The following is an 18,888-nucleotide window of genomic DNA, read 5'->3' as shown; positions in this document are numbered from 1 at the left end:
ACATTTGATTTATCCATAATCTGTTGATGAACACTTGGGTCGTTTCCACCTTTTGGTTATTGTGAATACATATGAGCATTAGTGTACAAGTATTTGTTTGAGCCCCTGTTTTCATTTGAGCATATACATGGGAGTGGAATAGCTGGAAACCTGTTCGTTTAAACCTTTATAGCTATTTGTCCATTTTTATGTTACTTTGCTAGCCATGAAAATGACAGATGAAAATAGAAAAGTATGGCTGGTCTGAAGGTAGTGAGTTACCTCAATTCATTGTCCAGTCAGTTACAGATCAAACTTGTTCTACTCTTTCCCTCCTTTTCACTACTGCACTTGTCAAAAAAAAAAAAAAAAAAAAAAAAAAAAGGAAATAAAACAAAAGAGTGTCTATTTTTTATAAGAAGATATGCTTTTTTGTAACTTACTTTTGGCTTTTCTTAACTACTTAATACATGGAACTGCTGTTCATTTCTTTTGGCCTATGAGCCCTGCAAAAAATTACCAAGGCATTAAAAGCATTGTAAACCCAGAACGTTTGGGAACCTTAGGTTTATACACAATGTTCAACAACTAGTTTTTTGGGCCGGGCGCGGTGGCTCAAGCCTGTAATCCCAGCACTTTGGGAGGCCGAGACGGGCGGATCACGAGGTCAGGAGATCGAGACCATCCTGGCTAACATGGTGAAACCCCATCTCTACTAAAAAATACAAAAAACTAGCTGGGCGAGGTGGCAGGCGCCTGTAGTCCCAGCTTACTCGGGAGGCTGAGGCAGGAGAATGGCGTAAACCCCGGAGGCGGAAGCTTGCAGTGGGCTGAGATCCGGCCACTACACTCCAGCCTGGGCGACAGAGCAAGACTCCGTCTCAAAAAAAGAAAAAAACTAGTTTTTTAAATTCAATACTATTTTGGACAACTTACATTAAATGATGCATATCCCATTGTATAAATGTACCACTTATAACAGTTGCCTTATTGAACTTCCAGCTTATTGTAGTTTTCCAATGTTACAAAGAATGCTACCCATAAACATAGTTACATATATATATATATACATCTGTATTAACTCATACTAAGATTCCTGTAGGATAGTTTCCTAAAACTAAAATTGTGAGGTAAAAATGATATGCATACTTACAATGTTATTACAGCTAAATTTCCCTTCAAAAGTTTGTAACATTATACACTACCAGCAATGTAGGAAAGTACCCGTTTCCTCTTTCCCTCACCAATATTTGATATTATAAATTCTTCTAATTTTTACAAACCTGACAAAATAACAAAATTTTGTTTATATCTTGTATTTCCTTAATTAGTAGTAGATCGGGCACCTTTTCACATTTTATTGGCTATTTATATTTCTCATGTCAATTCCATGTTCATATATTTTGACCATTTTTCTATGGGGATTTTTTTCTTTTTCCTAGTTATTTGTATGAACTCTATTTTATTAACACTAACCCTTTGGTTTTTTTCTATGTCACAAGAATTTTCTTCCTACCTGTTACTTGTATTCAAAGTGTTCATTGTTCTTTTTCCATATATAAATTTAGCATTTTTATGAGATCAAACCTTTATGATTTCTGAGTTTTGTCATGTTTAGAATAGCCTTCCTATCCTAAGACTGAAATTATCTACTCATGTTTTCTATGAATACTTTTAGGATATTAGATTTTAGGGCTGGGTGCTGTGGCTCACACCTGTGGCTCACACCAAGGTGGGCGGATCACGAGGTCAGGAGATTAAGACCATCTTGGCTAACATACATAAAATTAGCTGGCCATGGTGGAAGGTGCCTGTAGTCCCAGCAACTTGGGAGGCTGAGGCAGGAGAATGGCCTGAACCCGGGAGGCACAGCTTGCAGTGAGCCAAGGTTGTGCCACTGCACTCCAGCCTGGGCGACAGAGAGATTCCATCTCAAAAAAAAAAAAAAAAAAAAAAATAGATTTTAGGTTTATATTTGGAATTTAAGCATAAGAAATGAGATAACAGCCTACTTAGTGTTTTCTCCTACTTAGTTGGCCTGTTTATTGAATATAATGTCATTTCCTTATTAATTTACAATGTTACTGTTAACAGATACTAAATTCTCGTATAAAGTATACTGTAAGTCTCTTTTCTGGACTCAGACTTTTAAACCTTTTCTTATACCAGCTCTACACTACTTAAATCAATTTTACTATATTTAATACTTTAAACAAAATTTGAAGCATACCTGTATAATGTATCTTTTCTGTTTTTTTTTTTTTTTTTGAAACAAAGTCTCACTCTGTCACTTAGGCTGGTGGAATACAGTGGTACCATCACAGCCCCACTGCAGCCTCCACCTTGTGGGCTCAAACGATCGTCCTGCCTCAGCTTCCCTAGTACTGGGACTACAGGCTTGTGCCATCACATCTGGCTAATTTTTTAAAAAAACTTTTAGTAGAGATGGAGTCTCACTGTGTTGCCCAGGCTGTCTCCAACTCCTAGACTCAGGTGATCCTCCCACCTCAGCCTCCCAAAGTGTTGGGATTACAGGCGTTAGCCACTGTGCCTGGCCTTATTTACCTTTCTTACAGTGGTCATTTTGTTGTGAAATACAAACATTATTACTTTTTTTGTTATTTTAAAAATCTTTTGGATATTCTTTTTAAAAAATAATTTTAGACCTGTAGAAAAGTTGCAAAAGTAAAACAGTTTCCTTTATTCTTACCAACTTCACATAGTGTGAACATCTTATGTAGCGCAGTTATTGAAATCAGGAAATTAGTATTGATATAATACTGTTAACTAATCTGCAGACTTTAATCTTTCTTGACATTGACACTTTTAAAAAGGGTACTAGTTATTTTGTAGATTTTTTGTCTGAGATTTTCTTCTAATTAGATTCAGGACATGAATTTTTTTTGCAAGAATACTAAGGAAGTGATATTGTGTGCTCTTCTCAGGGCCTCATATCAGGAGACACATGTTGTCAACATGTCTTATTACCAGTGAAGTTATATTTGAATAACTAGTTAAAGTGGTATCTTTCAGGTTTCTCCCTTTGTAATTAGTATCTCATGGAAAGATATTATCTCATTTCTCATCACGCTTTCACCCACTAGATCTATATCTATCAATGGTTTTTATCTGCAACAATTATTACTGGAGTGTTTGCCTAATGATTTTCTGTTCCCATCATTCCTTCTATATTTATTAGTTGGAAATTCCCATAGAAGGAAGATAATCCCTTCTCCCAATTTATTTATTCAATTATATCCTTATATCAGTATGGACCCATGGATTTATTTTATTTTAGGGGTTCCAATACCATATTATGTTACAATTGTTATGTTACAATATTATATTACAATACCATATTATGTAACAATACATTGGCACTCTGTATCTGCAGGTTCAACACCAGAGGATTCAAGTCAACTAGAGAGAAAATATTCAGGAAGAAAAACCCAAAATAATAATACAACAACAACAACAAAAAACTCCAAAAATACAATATAACAACTACTTACATAGCATTTACATTGTACTAAGGATTATAAGTAAACAAGATGATTTAAAGTACACGGGAGATGAGCATAAGTTATATGCAAATGCTATGCCATTTTATATAAGGGACTTGAGCATCCACAGACTTTGGTATCCAAAGGAGTACTGGAACCAATCCCCTTCAGATACCAAAAGGTGACTATATTTAAGAGATAGAAACAGTGCCAGGCGGGGTGCAGTGGCTCACGCCTGTAATCCCAGCACTTTGGGAGGCTAAGGCGGCAGATCGCGAGGTCAAGAGATCAAGACCATCCTGACCAACATGGTGAAATCCCGTCTCTACTAAAAATACAAAAATTAGCTGGGCATGGTGGCGCACACCTGTAGTCCCAGCTACTCAGGAGGCTGAGGCACGAGAATTGCTTGAACCCGAGAGGTGAAGGTTGCAGTGAGCCGAGATTGCGCCATTGCACTCCAGCCTGGTGACAGAGCCAGACTCCATCTCAAAAAAAAAAAAAAAAGAAAGAAAGAAACAATGCCATAATGCCATTAAGTACTTACAATTGTAGTATAAAATGTAAGGTCCCCACATCTAATCTATGTCTTAATATCTTTGCTTGCAAGGGGAAATGAAATAAAAATTTTCTTAATATTGTAACTTAGATTAAGATTTACAAATTATTTCCATAATTCAGTTACCAGATGCTGAATGTGTATTTATAAGCTCCCACCAATTAAGGGGCTTGGAAAGAGCAGAATATGGAACTGACACAAGGCCAATATCAAACATTCAGGGCAGCACAGTCTGCATCCTGATGCTCACAGTCAGGGCATACATGCATACATGGAAAAACTCCTCCTTTTTTTTGAGACAGAGTTTTGCTGTTGTCGCCCAGGCTGGAGTGCAATGGCATGATCTTGGCTCACTGCAACCTCTGCCTCCCAGGTACAAGTGATTCTCCTGCCTTAGTCTCCCAAGTAGCTGGGATTATAGGCACCTGCCACCACACCTAATTTTTGTATTTTTAGTGGAGACGGGGTTTCACCATGTTGGTCAGGCTGGTCTTGAACTCCTGACCTCAGGTGATCCAACCCCCTCGGCCTCCCAAAATGCTGGGATTACAGGCATGAGCCACCGCACCTGGCCTTTTTTTTTTGTTTGTTTGTTTTTTTTTGGAGATAGGTTCTCACTGTGTCCTCCAGAGACTGGAGTGCAGTGACGTGATCTCAGTTCACTGCAACCCCACCTCCCGGGCTGAAGAGATCCTCCTACCTCGGCCTCCCAAAGTGCTGGGATTACAGGCATAAGCCACCATGCCTGGCTGAAAATTCTTTTCTGTACTCTCACAACACTTTTGATATCAGATGTGTGGGAGATGTGTGGGTTTTCCAAAACCAAGTAATTCTCCAATTCTCTATGGACACTAACTGGATGTTCTAAAATTTTATTTTGAACTAACTACCCAGAGTTAGCACAGACCCCAAAGGCTAAGGGTTCAGTCCCATAAGACTGCCTCTACCTCAGATGCCAGTCACAAGTCCAGGCCTCCCACTCTTCTGACCAACTAGCTGTAAATTGGGGGTTCCCTTGACCCCTTCCTTGGGTTTGATACTTTGCTAGAACTGCTCAAAGAAGTCAGAGAAACAAGTTTATTGATTTATTTGAAAGAATGTAATAAAAAATACAGATAAACAGCCAGATGAAGAGGTACACAGTGGGAAGTCTAGAAGGGTCCCATGCACAGGAGCTTCTGTCCCTATGGAGTTGGGGCGTGTTATCCTCCCAGCACTTGAATGTGTTCACCAACCAGAAGCTCTCTGAACCCCATTAGAGATATTTATGGAAACTTCGTCATGCAGTCATCAGTTATTAACTCAGTCTCCAGCTGTTCTTACCTCCTGGAGGATGAGAATGGGGCTGAGTTCCAAGCTTCTAATCACCGTTGGGTCTTTCTGGTGACCAGCCCCCATCCTGAAGCTATCCATGAACCTACCAAGAGTCACTTCATTAGAACAAAAGAATCTATCACCCAGGAAATTCCAAGGGATTTGGGAGCTGTGGGTCAGGAAGTGGAGTACAAAACAAAATACATTAAAACAAAAGATGCTCCCAGCACCCCCCCAACCACCATCACTCAGGAAATTATAAGGGTTTTAGGAGCTCTTGTATCAGGAACCAGGAGCAGAGACCAAATATATATTTATTATGTCACTGTGCAAAATACATACCTAGAATACATCGTTTATTAAAGCAAAAAAATTGACGATAGTTAACTGACTGTAACGGGGGAAATTCGTTTAACCTATTATTTCCAGCTATTAATAGTGATATCACTTTGAAGTTGCCTAAATTGTTTATTTTTTCCAGGTTTGAAGTAAATAACGGGAAACCACCATAATTTTTATACGGCTATTTCTAATGATGTCACTTATAAGGAACTTGAAAACCTGTTGAATTCTAAAAATATTATGTTAATTGATGTTACAGAGACATGGGGAATTCTGGAGTATCGAAAAATCCCTGGGTCTATCAATATACCATGTAAATGACATGTGTCTTAAATTATTAAAAAACATATAAATAATTTACTATATCTAAAATCTAATTGAAATTCTTAACATTTTCTTTCAGTGGATGAGGTAGGCGAAGCTCTACAGATGAACCCAGGAGACTTCAAAGAGAAGTACAATGAAGTAAAGCCCTCCAAATCTGACCACCTAGTGTTTTCTTGTTTAGCTGGAGTGAAAAGCAAGAAGGCCCTGGACACAGCAGTATCTCTGGGCTTTCACAGGTGTGTAGATAAAGGAAAAAATGGATTCATAAATGTATAACGCAATGTATCATATATATTACATTTTTATATGTCTACTTAAGAATTTCTTGTAATTATTGTCAGTAAGGCAGGAAGCAAAACTAAGGGCTTCTTTTCATCTTACTCAAAAGCAACACAATCTTTTACATAGGTGGAGTCTAAATTGTATGGTGAATAGCCATGGAATTATTTATCTCTAAATTTCCTATCAATCTTCTGTTATAAAGTACAGAAAATGTTTATAGCGGCCGGGCGCGGTGGTTCACGCCTGTAATCCCAGCACTTTGGGAGGCCGAGGCAGGTGGATCACGAGATCAGGAGATCGACACCATCCTGGCCAACATGGTGAAACCCTGTCTCTACTAAAAATACAATAAATTAGTTGGGCATGGTGGTGCAATCCTGTAGTCCCAGCTACTTGGAAGGCCGAGGCAGGAGAATGGCTTGAACCTGGGAAGCAGAGGTTGGAGTGAGCCGAGATCACACCACTGCACTCCAGCCTGGCAACAGAGCGAGACTCTGTCTCAAAAAAAAGTTTATAGCACTATTTGATGTATGTTTTCAGTGCTCAACACCATGCCAGAGGATAGGAAGAATGGGTAACCTATGAATTTTCAGAGAAGAAACAAGGAAATTGAATTTTTGGAATACAAGTTGGCTCTTTCCTTTATACATGCAGCCTAGGATAGTGGAATGAGCAAAATAATAAAACTCTAGTCCTGGCACCACTGATTTTTTAAGGGGATTTTTGTATAAGTCAATTAGTTGTTGAATCATTTTCTCATCTGTAAATTGAAAATGGCACTCTCACCTGAGATAATGCATGTTACTTGCCATGGAAATATAAGGGTTGGGATTCTAGGAATTAATTTTTAAGTAGCTTAGTGTCATTCAATAGTATTCTAAAAGACCAGGTTACTTATATTACCTAATCATGTATGACATTTGTGTTAGTATACCTTCTATTCATCAAAGGGGCTATGAGCTAGACCTGCAGATTAACACGCAGATGTGGCCTTAAAAAAAAAAATCAATTAATCTGGGATCCAGAGAAGTAGGTGAAATTTGAACAATGCAAATACATCAACAGCTTCTAAAGACTTATAGCAATGTTATGACCAGCATGGTAGTGATGAAATTTGCAATTTAAAAAATTAAAATTGGGCCAGGTGCAGTGGCTCATACCTATAATCCGAGCACTTTGGGAGACCGAGGAGGGTGGATCATGATGTCAGGAGATCAAGACCATCCTGCCTAACATAGTGAAACCACCCATCTCTACTAAAATACAAAAAATCAGCTGGGCATGGTGGTGGCTGCCTGTAGTCCCAGCTATTCGGGAGGCTGAGGCAGGAGAATTGCTTGAATCCGGGAGGCAGAAGTTGCAGTGAGCCGAGATTGCGCCACTGCACTCCAGCCTGGCAACAGCGTGAGACTCTGTCTCAAAAAAAAATAAATAAAATAAAAATTATGATTAATATGAGGATAATCAGAACAGTGGTTGCTGTTCTACAGGGAAGAAGATTAACTGGAAAAGGCAAGGAGGAGCTGGGCACAGTGGCCCAGGCCTATAATCCCAGCACTTTGGGATGCCTAGGCAGGCAGATCGCTTGAGCTCAGGAGTTCAAAACCAGCCTGGGCAACATGGTGAAACCCAGTCTCTACAAAAAAAATACAAAAAATTAGCCAGGCACAGTGGTGCGTGCCACCACTCAGGGTGCTAAAGCAGGAGCATCACTTGAACGCTGGAAGATCACACCACTGCACTCCAGCCTGGGTGACAGAGTGAGATCCTGTCTCAGAACAACAACAACAACAAAATTGAAAAACAAAACAAAAAACAAAAGGCAAGGAGAGAACTTTCTAGGGTGATGGAAATGTTCTGTATCTTGACTGAGGTGTTGGTACATAGGTATATACATTTGTCAAAACACACTGAACACTTAAATGTACATTTTTGGTAAGTGATTATACCTCAGTTTAAAAATAATGAAAACAGAAATGCCTAAATGCAAATGACTCCCACTAGCATGGGTATATTCCTTTGGAGTGTTAAGTCCTACACTTATTAGTGTGCTCATGCACTGGTGGCAAAATAAACCTGTTTTCTCTTGTCTGTGCCTCTTTAGACCCATGTATTTTTAGACTCACTCATGCAGTCATTCTTGCAGTAACTATAAGGATTTGTTTTTTCCTAAATTTGAGATGGAAGGCCATTGAAGAATCTGGGGTGGGGATGCAATTTGATCACCTTGAACTTCTATTTCTGACAATGTCAGAAATATATATATTTCTGTCAGTGCGTGTGTGTGTATGTACACACACACACACACACACACACATATAGAAGAGCCATAATCTCAGGGAGAAGGAAAATTGTAGACAATGAACCAACATTGAAGTACTGGACCCATCAAGGAATAGGATTCTGGGTAAATACATCAGGCTTTTAGTCGGAATCCCTGAAAAGCTATGCCCTAGAAGTAGAGGTGAACCAGAAATTCACAACCCCCACAAGAACTCAAAACAAGCTTTGAATCAACTAAATCCCTGAACGACTTAAGGTGATCTTCCTAATATCTTAAGGGCCTACCAGAATTAAATCCTCTCTAGAGAAAGATACCATTATCTAGCTAGAGCAGAGGTTGGCAATAATAAATCTTTTAGTCTTGTGGCCAATTAGGTTTCTGTTGCAACTGCTCAACTCTGCTGTTGCAGCACAAAAGCAGCCACAGACAATACATAATGTGACTATTCCAGTAACTCTACTTATGGCCACTTAGGTTTGAATTTTGTTTCATGTGTTGCCAAATATTATTCTTCATTTGATTATTTTTCAATCATTTAAACATACAGCAAACATTCTTAACCTAAAGCCAGGCAAAAACAGGTAGCAGGTCAGATTTGGTCCATGGGGCATAATTTGTAGATCCCTGAGCTACAGCCACAAATTATCCTTACAATTTTTCACATACAATTTCACCTTACAATTTTCACACACAATTTCAGTATTCTACCAAAAATTACTAAGCACAGCAGTCAATAGGACTTTATGATTGAGAAACAATGAAAAAACAAGACAAGAGAAATGGATCCACAGAAGATCTACAGATTGGGAGTTTTCAGACACAGACTTTAAAATAACTGTGATTAATATATTCAGTAACTTAGATGACAAAATTAAAATACAGTAACTGAAATTAAACACCCAATAGAAGGTAGACAGGTTTAACGGCAGATTAGACATGCCTGATGACAGGATTAGTGAAAATGGAGAAATCAGAGGTACATGTCTTAACATGGATGACTCTTACGATGCTGAGGTAAAAAAGAAAATTACAGAAACATATACAGTATAGTTTTTTTTTTTGACAAGGTTTTTCACTGTTACCAAGGCTGAAGTGCAGTGGCAAGATCACAGCTCATTGCAACCTATACCTCCTGGGCAGAAGCAATCCTCCCATCTCACCCTCCAGAGTAGCTGGGGCTACAGGCACACACTTGGTAGTTTTTTCACTTTTTGTAGAGACAGGGTCTCGCTATGTTGCCCAGGTTGGTCTCAAACTCCTAGCCTCAGCTGATCCTACTCTTCTGCCTCCCAAAGCACTGGGATTACAGGCATGAGCCACCATGCCTGGCCAGTATAGTTTTTAAACATACAAAATATTATATTATTATTTAGGCATATGGACATATATAGTGTACATATAAATAAATGATAAAAATAATAAATATCTAATTCTGAATGGTTTCCAATAGGGGAAGGAAGAGGAACACAATAGGCTTTAACAGTATTGTTGGCAATTTTATTTAACATGTTTGGTAGGTAAGCACTTATTTTTACCTTCAGGAACTGTTATCCCCACTTGGCTACACCTGAACAAGACTATACAATTATACCTTTGGATTCCTGGTACCCCCCCCTTTTTTTTTTTTAAGAAAAAACTTGATAATGTATTCTATTTACCCAAATAAACAAAGGGTTAATAAATTAGAATAATGTTATCTTCTATATTAGCTCAAACTTATAAAGACAATTTTAGTTGTCAGTTATTCTGATATATTTAACAAATTTTATGTGTGTATATATATGTGTATATATGTGTTTGCATATATGTGTGTGTGTATATATATGCGTGTGTGTGTGTATACATATATATATATATATATATATATATTTTTTTTTTAGATGGAGTCTCGCTCTGTCACCCAGGCTGGAGTGCACTGGCAGGATCTTGGCTCACTGCAAGCTCCACCTCCCGAATTCACACCATTCTCCTGCCTCAGCCTCCCGAGTAGCTGGGACTACAGGCACCCGCCACCATGCCCGGCTAATTTTTTTTCTATTTTTAGTAGAGATGGGGTTTCACTGTGTTAGCTGGGATGGTCTCGATCTCCTGACCTCGTGATCTGCCCATCTCGGCTTCCCAAAGTGCTGGATTACAGGCATGAGCCACCGCACCTGGCCTTTTTTTTTTTTTTTTTTTGAGACAGGGAGACAGGTTCTCACTCTTTCTCCCAGGCTGGAGTGCAGTGGTGCAATCTCCTCTCACTGCAACCTCTGGCTCTAGACAAATTATACAATTTTTTAAACCGGGTCTCACTCTGTCTCCCGACTGGAGTGCAGTGGCATCATCACAGCTCACTGCAGCTTGACTTCCTGGGCAGCTCACGTGATTCTCCTGCCTCAGCCTCCTAAGTAGCTAGGACAACAGGCACATACCACCACACCCAGCTAATTTTTCTAGAAGTGGGGTTTCACCATGTTTCCAGGCTGGTCCCAAACTCCTGGGTTCAAGCAATCACCCTGCCTTGGCCTCCCAAAGTGTTGGGACTACAGGCGTGAGCCACAGCACCTGGCTTTATGCCAACAAAACTCTTAGGAGTAAAACCGGTCTGTAGTATCAGAGACCTCAAAATGTGAATATACAGCATATGATTTAATACATCATTTAATAAATGTCTGTTTATTTCAATAATGGGAGAATATCACTTTTACTTTGATAATACAAGGGTAGATCAAAAGTTTTAGATAGAGAAAAGCCAGATTATATTTTTAAATGCTATGCGTACTCTACATCTCTTTCAAAATGGAAGAGGAGGAAGATGTCCTGAAAAAACTGGCAACAGTGGATAGCCTCAGAGTTCTAAATCAATCAAAGTATCTCAGGTTTCTTTCATTCACATCATCTTTCTTCTCTGCTTATGATCTCAGTGGGGTTTCTTGGATTCTGAGATAATGTGCTCTTTTGCTATCTAGAATGTATATGCCATAGAAATACTGGATAGAGGTAGTAGGATCAGCAGCTAATCTATGAGAAATTTTGTATGATTAGACACAAAAAATTGAATGCTTGTCTTACCATCCAGTAAAAAATATTTTTCAGTGCCCCCAAAAACAGCAATTTATTAATGGAAAAATATAATTTTATCACCACCACTTTTTAATGCTAAAAGTTTCTCCAGGAGCAAAGGACAAGAAGAAAAAAAGAAATTTTAATAAGGTATTATTATTATTTTTTTTTTCTGAGACAGAGTCTGGCTCTGTTGTCCAGGCTGGAGTACATTGGCTCGATCTCAGCTCACTGCAACCTTGCCTCCCAGGTTCAAGCAATTCTCCTGCCTCAGCCTCCCAAGTAGTTGGGACTACAGGCACACGCTGCCACACCTAGCTAATTTTTTGTATTTTAGTAGAGATAGGGTTTCACTGTGTTGCCCAGGCTGTTCTCAAACTCCTGAGCTCAGGCAATCCGCTTGCCTCAGCCTCCCAAAGTGCTGGTATTATAGGCGTGAACCACCATGCCCAGCCAATAAGGTATTGTAATGGCAGAATGTGGTTGAAGTGAATCCAAATATGGATAATAACTGTTCCTACTTCACAGTAAAGTTTTGAAGATTAAATCAGATAACACATGTGAAATATTTAATACTTTGCCACTATTTATTACTGTGTGAATATGTACAATATGATACCTATTTGTAGGCAGCTGATATTTTGTGTTACTGTTTGCATTAATTTAACATTAATGGGTAAAGATGGCAGGTGAAAACTCCTAAACATATGGGGGCAGGAATGGCAGTGGACTCCTTACTGAAAACAAGAAGATAAAGTGAAACTGAATACTGAGCTTCTTGCCTTATTTCGTCTCAGAACTGACAGCCCAGCTCCTATTAGCTGAGATAAGCTTTCTCTCCAGAAAAATTGACCCACCCTGAAGAAAAATCTTTAAAAAACCATGTTGGGGGTGTGAGACATGGCTAAGGAAAATGTTTTGCTGTTTCCTTACCTATAGTGAAGCTCACCACTGAAAAGTCCTACCCATGTACACAGAGATGTTCCAGTTAGCTTTCTCTGTGTCTCTCAAATATGAAGGATCCCGAGACAATTATGGCCAAGATTCTAACTTGAAAGACTACGACCAAACCAAACAGCAAAAAGGAACTTAAAGGAAATACAGGTTGAATAGCCCTTATCTGAAACAGCTGGGACCAGAAGTGTCTCAAATTTTGAAATATCTGCCTATATATGCAATATCTTGGGGATGGGATCCAAGTCTAAACAAAATTCAGTTATATTTCATGTACACTTAATACAAATAGCCTGAAGTTAATTTTATACAGTATTTTGAAATAATTGTGTACATGAAACAAAGTTTTGACTGTGACCCATCACATAAAATCAGATAGGGAATTTTCTACTTGTAGCATCACGTTGGCACTCAAGAAGTTTTGGGTTTTGGACAATTTGGATTTCAGATTTTCAGATTATGGATGCTCAACCTGTAGCGTTAATGCAAGGAACAAAGAAAATTTTAAAACAACCAAAAAAACCTAAGTTAATATCTTTAGAATTTTGAGAAGCCATTGCACTCACCAGAACAAGGTACTACTTAAAAGACTTGGATTACCAGCTAAGTGGAGTATCTCATGCCTGTAATCCCAGGGCTTTGGGAGATCGAGGTAGGAGGACCACTTGAGGCCAGAAGTTTGAGACCAGCCTGGGAAACACAGTGAGATCCCTATTTCCACAAAAAATTTAAAAATTAGCTGTGCAGACATAGTCCTAGCTACTGAGGAGACTGAAGTGGAGGACTGCTTGAACTCAGGAGTTCAAGGTTACAGTGAGCTGTGATGGTGCACTGCGCTACAACCTGGGTGACAGAGGGAGACCTTATCTATGGTGAAAGAAAAAGACTTGGATTCCCCATATCTTAAATGCAAGAGAAAACAAAGGGAAGTCCCAATATGATCAATTCTATTATGAGAACTGTGTTACTTGAAGAGTAGTCAGTCCTGACTGAAGGCTGCAGAACTCCAACAAGTCTCCCTGTGATTTGGAGAATAAAAAATGACAAACGATTCTGATGATCAATTAATAGAAGATACACACGAAGCTGAACAAATTACAACCAAGGCAATTACTACTTGCAGAAATATAAAAATATGATAAAATGTAATCATGGTATGCTATAGAAGACAATATTATCTATGTATACTTATATATTAGATATGAATTCAACAAAAATTATACAATTAAGTGATGATGGGAGTAGAAGTCCCAGTGTAAGATCAGGTTAGGGAAGGAGAATAGGGGGAGAAGTATGAAAAGCAAAATCTTCATCTTCCATAGCAGGGAGTTAGATAATATTTATATTTTAAAAAACAGAAAAAAATGAGGGGAGTGTAAGCGGAGGCGGCAATATGGTAATATATTTGGAGGTTAGATGCCCAGATTTTTAAAAATGCTTTATTTAATTTTTAATAAACAGAGACAGAGTCTCGCTTTGTTGCCCAGGCTGGTCTCGAACACCTTACCTCAATCCTCTTGCCTCAGCCTCCCAAAATGTTGGGATTATAAGCATGAGCCACCACGTCTGATCAAATGCCCAGATACTAAGAATTAGAATCTAATCCAAGCTCTGTCCCTTACTTAATCTGTGACTGGGTAAATTACTTAATATTTCTGCTCCAGAGTTTCATCATCTTTAAAATGATTGTTCTAAGAATTTATTTCATAAATGCAGAGAGCTTAGAACATAATTGGCACATTTTTAATAAGTGTTCAAATAAATTAAAACCTTGTCACTTGGAAATGTGGAAGTAAACAGCAGAGAAGTGACTAAAAGTTGAAAGTGGCTGCCTCTGGAGAATGGGAATGAGAGGTAGGGAGAATGGGACAGGGGTCTAACATTTTCTCTATGTCTTACAGCGACACTGTCCAATAGAATTTTTTTTTTTTTTTTTTTTTTTAGAGACAGTCTCACTCTATTATCCAGGCTGCCGAGGCCAGAGTGCAGTGGCATGATCTCAGCTCACCACAGCCTCTGCCTCCCAGGTTCAAGCAATTCTCCTGCCTCAGCCTCCTGAGTAGCTGGGATTACAGGCACCTGCCACCACGCCTGGCTAATTTTTTTTATTTTTTACTAGAGAGGGGGGGTTTACCATGTTGGCCAGGCTGGTCTCGAACTCCTGACCTCAGGTGATCCACCTGCCTTGGTCTCCCAAAGTGCTGGGATTGCAGGCGTGAGCCACTGCACCTGGCCCAATATAATTTTTTTTAAATTTATTTTTATTTTTTTATTATACTTTAAGTTCTAGGGTACATGTGCATAACGTGCAGGTTTGTTACGTATGTATACATGTGCCATGTTGGTGTGCTGCACCCATCAACTCATCAGCACCCATCAATTCATCATTTATATCAGGTATAACTCCCCAATGCAATCCCTCCCCCCTCCCCCCTCCCCATGATAGGCCCCAGTGTGTGATGTTCCCCTTCCCGAGTCCAAGTGAGCTCATTGTTCAGTTCCCACCTATGAGTGAGAACATGCGGTGTTTGGTTTTCTCTTCTTGTGATAGTTTGCTAAGAATGATGGTTTCCAGCTGCATCCACGTCCCTACAAAGGACACGAATTCATCCTTTTTTATGGCTGCATAGTATTCCATGGTGTATATGTGCCACATTTTCTTAATCCAGTCTGTCACTGATGGACATTTGGGTTGATTCCAAGTCTTTGCTATTGTGAATAGTGCCGCAATAAACATACGTGTGCATGTGTCTTTGTAGTAGCATAATTTATAATCCTTTGGGTATATACCCAGTAGTGGGATGGCTGGGTCATATGGTACATCTAGTTCTAGATCCTTGAGGAATCGCCATACTGTTTTCCATAATGGTTGAACTAGTTTACAATCCCACCAACAGTGTAAAAGTGTTCCTATTTCTCCACATCCTCTCCAACACCTATTGTTTCCTGATTTTTTAATGATTGCCATTCTAACTGGTGTGAGATGGTATCTCATTGTGGTTTTGATTTGCATTTCTCTGATGGCCAGTGATGATGAGCATTTTTTCATGTGTCTGTTGGCTGTATGAATGTCTTCTTTTGAGAAATGTCTGTTCATATCCTTTCCCCACTTTTTGATGGGGTTGTTTTTTTCTTGTATATTTGTTTGAGTTCTTTGTAGATTCTGGAAATTAGCCCTTTGTCAGATGAGTAGATTGCAAAAATTTTCTCCCATTCTGTAGGTTGCCTGTTCACTCTGATGGTAGTTTCTTTTGCTGTGCAGAAGCTCTTTAGTTTAATGAGATCCCATTTGTCAATTTTGGCTTTTGCTGCCGTTGCTTTTGGTGTTTTAGACATGAAGTCCTTGCCCATGCCTATGTCCTGAATGGTACTACCTAGATTTTCTTCTAGGGTTTTTATGGTATTAGGTCTAACATTTAAGTCTCTAATCCATCTTGAATTAATCTTCGTATAAGGAGTAAGGAAAGGATCCAGTTTCAGCTTTCTACTTATGGCTAGCCAATTTTCCCAGCACCATTTATTAAATAGGGAATCCTTTCCCCATTTCTTGTTTTTCTCAGGTTTGTCAAATATCAGATGGTTGTAGATGTGTGGCATTATTTCTGAAGGCTCCGTTCTGTTCCATTGGTCTATATCTCTGTTTTGGTACCAGTACCATGCTGTTTTGGTTACTGTAGCCTTGTAGTATAGTTTGAAGTCAGGTAGCGTGATGCCTCCGGCTTTGTCCTTTTGACTTAGGATTGTCTTGGCAATGCGGGCTCTTTTTTGGTTCCATATGAACTTTAAAGCAGTTTTTTCCAATTCGGTGAAGAAACTCATTGGTAGCTTGATGGGGATGGCATTGAATCTATAAATAACCTTGGGCAGTATGGCCATTTTCACAATATTGATTCTTCCTATCCATGAGCATGGTATGTTCTTCCATTTGTTTGTGTCCTCTTTGATTTCACTGAGCAGTGGTTTGTAGTCCTCCTTGAAGAGGTCCTTTACATCCCTTTTAAGTTGGATTCCTAGGTATTTTATTCTCTTTGAAGCAATTGTGAATGGAAGTTCATTCCTGATTTGGCTCTCTGCTTGTCTGTTACTGGTGTATAAGAATGCTTGTGATTTTTGCACATTAATTTTGTATCCTGAGACTTTGCTGAAGTTGCTTATCAGCTTAAGAAGATTTTGGGCTGAGACGATGGGGTTTTCTAAATACACAATCATGTCATCTGCAAACAGGGACAATTTGACTTCTTCTTTTCCTAACTGAATACCCTTAATTTCTTTCTCTTGCCTGATTGCCCTAGCCAGAACTTCCAACACTATGTTGAATAGGAGTGGTGAGAGAGGGCATCCCTGTCTTGTGCCAGTTTTCAAAGGGAATTTTTCCAGTTTTTGCCCATTCAGTATGATATTAGCTGTGGGTTTGTCATAAATAGCTCTTATTATTTTGAGGTACGTTCCATCAATACCGAATTTGTTGAGCGTTTTTAGCATGAAGGGCTGTTGAATTTTGTCAAAAGCCTTTTCTGCATCTATTGAGATAATCATGTGGTTCTTGTCTTTGGTTCTGTTGATATGCTGGATTACGTTGATTGATTTGCGAATGTTGAACCAGCCTTGCATCCCAGGGATGAAGCCCACTTGATCATGGTGGATAAGCTTTTTGATGTGCTGCTGAATCCAGTTTGCCAGTATTTTATTGAGGATTTTTGCATCGATGTTCATCAGGGAGATTGGTCTAAAATTCTCTTTTTTTGTTGTGTCTCTGCCAGGCTTTGGTATCAGGATGATGTTGGCCTCATAAAATGAGTTAGGGAGGATTCCCTCTTTTTCTATTGATTGGAATAGTTTCAGAAGGAATGGTACCAGCTCCTCCTTGTACCTCTGGTAGAATTCACCTGTGAATCCATCTGGTCCTGGGCTTTTTTTGGTAGGTAGGCTATTAATTGTTGCCTCAATTTCAGAGGCTGCTATTGGTCTATTCAGGGATTCAACTTCTTCCTGGTTTAGTCTTGAAAGAGTGTACGTGTCCAGGAAATTATCCATTTCTCCTAGATTTTCTAGTTGATTTGCATAGAGGTGTTTATAGTATTCTCTGATGGTAGTTTGTATTTCTGTGGGGTCGGTTGTGATATCCCCTTTATCATTTTTTATTGCATCTATTTGATTCCTCTCTCTTTTCTTCTTTATTAGCCTTGCTAGCGGTCTGTCAATTTTGTTGATCTTTTCAAAAACCCAACTCCTGGATTCATTGATTTTTTGGAGGGTTTTTTGTGTCTCTATCTCCTTCAGTTCTGCTCTGATCTTAGTTATTTCTTGCCTTCTGCTAGCTTTTGAATGTGTTTGCTCTTGCCTCTCTAGTTCTTTTAATTGTGATGTTAGAGTGTCAATTTTAGATCTTTCCTGCTTTCTCTTGTGGGCACTTAGTGCTATAAATTTCCCTCTACACACTGCTTTAAATGTGTCCCAGAGATTCTGGTATGTTGTATCTTTGTTCTCATTGGTTTCAAAGAACATCTTTATTTCTGCTTTCATTTCGTTATGTACCCAGTAGTCATTCAGGAGCAGGTTGTTCAGTTTCCATGTAGTTGAGCGGTTTTGATTGAATTTCTTAGTCCTGAGTTCTAGTTTGATTGCACTGTGGTCAGAGAGACAGTTTGTTATAATTTCTGTTCTTTTACATTTGCTGAGGAGTGCTTTACTTCCAATTATGTGGTCAATTTTGGAATAAGTGTGATGTGGTGCTGAGAAGAATGTATATTCTGTTGACTTGGGGTGGAGAGTTCTATAGATGTCTATTAGGTCCGCTTGGTGCAGAGATGAGTTCAATTCCTGGATATCCTTGTTAACTTTCTGTCTCGTTGATCTGTCTAATGTTGACAGTGGAGTGTTGAAGTCTCCCATTATTATTGTATGGGAGTCTAAGTCTCTTTGTAAGTCTCTAAGGACTTGCTTTATGAATCTGGGTGCTCCTGTATTGGGTGCACATATATTTAGGATAGTTAGCTCTTCCTGTTGAATTGATCCCTTTACCATTATGTAATGGCCTTCTTTGTCTCTTTTGATCTTTGATGGTTTAAAGTGTGTTTTATCAGAGACTAGGATTGCAACCCCTGCTTTTTTTTGTTCTCCATTTGCTTGGTAGATCTTCCTCCATCCCTTTATTTTGAGCCTATGTCTCTGCATGTGAGATGGGTCTCCTGAAGACAGCAGACTGATGGGTCTTGACTCTTTATCCAGTTTGCCAGTCTGTGTCTTTTAATTGGAGCATTTAGTCCATTTACATTTAAGGTTAATATTGTTATGTGTGA

General features: G+C 39.0%; 1 protein-coding gene across 1 annotated transcript; it reads left to right on the top strand.

The window, feature by feature from the left end:
• Nucleotides 1–218: 218 nt before the first annotated feature.
• Nucleotides 219–6,300, top strand: TSTD3 (thiosulfate sulfurtransferase like domain containing 3). Its single transcript, XM_026454387.1, is given in 3 exon segments — nucleotides 219–249; nucleotides 5,837–6,010; nucleotides 6,101–6,300. Coding segments are annotated over 3 exon segments (405 nt in total).
• The last annotated feature ends 12,588 nt before the right edge of the window (nucleotides 6,301–18,888 follow it).

Source organism: Piliocolobus tephrosceles, chromosome 5 (genome assembly GCF_002776525.5).
Source record: "Piliocolobus tephrosceles isolate RC106 chromosome 5, ASM277652v3, whole genome shotgun sequence".
NCBI lineage: Eukaryota > Metazoa > Chordata > Mammalia > Primates > Cercopithecidae > Piliocolobus > Piliocolobus tephrosceles.
Note: the sequence above shows the minus strand (reverse complement) of the source record. Positions and strands in the feature narration are given on the sequence as shown.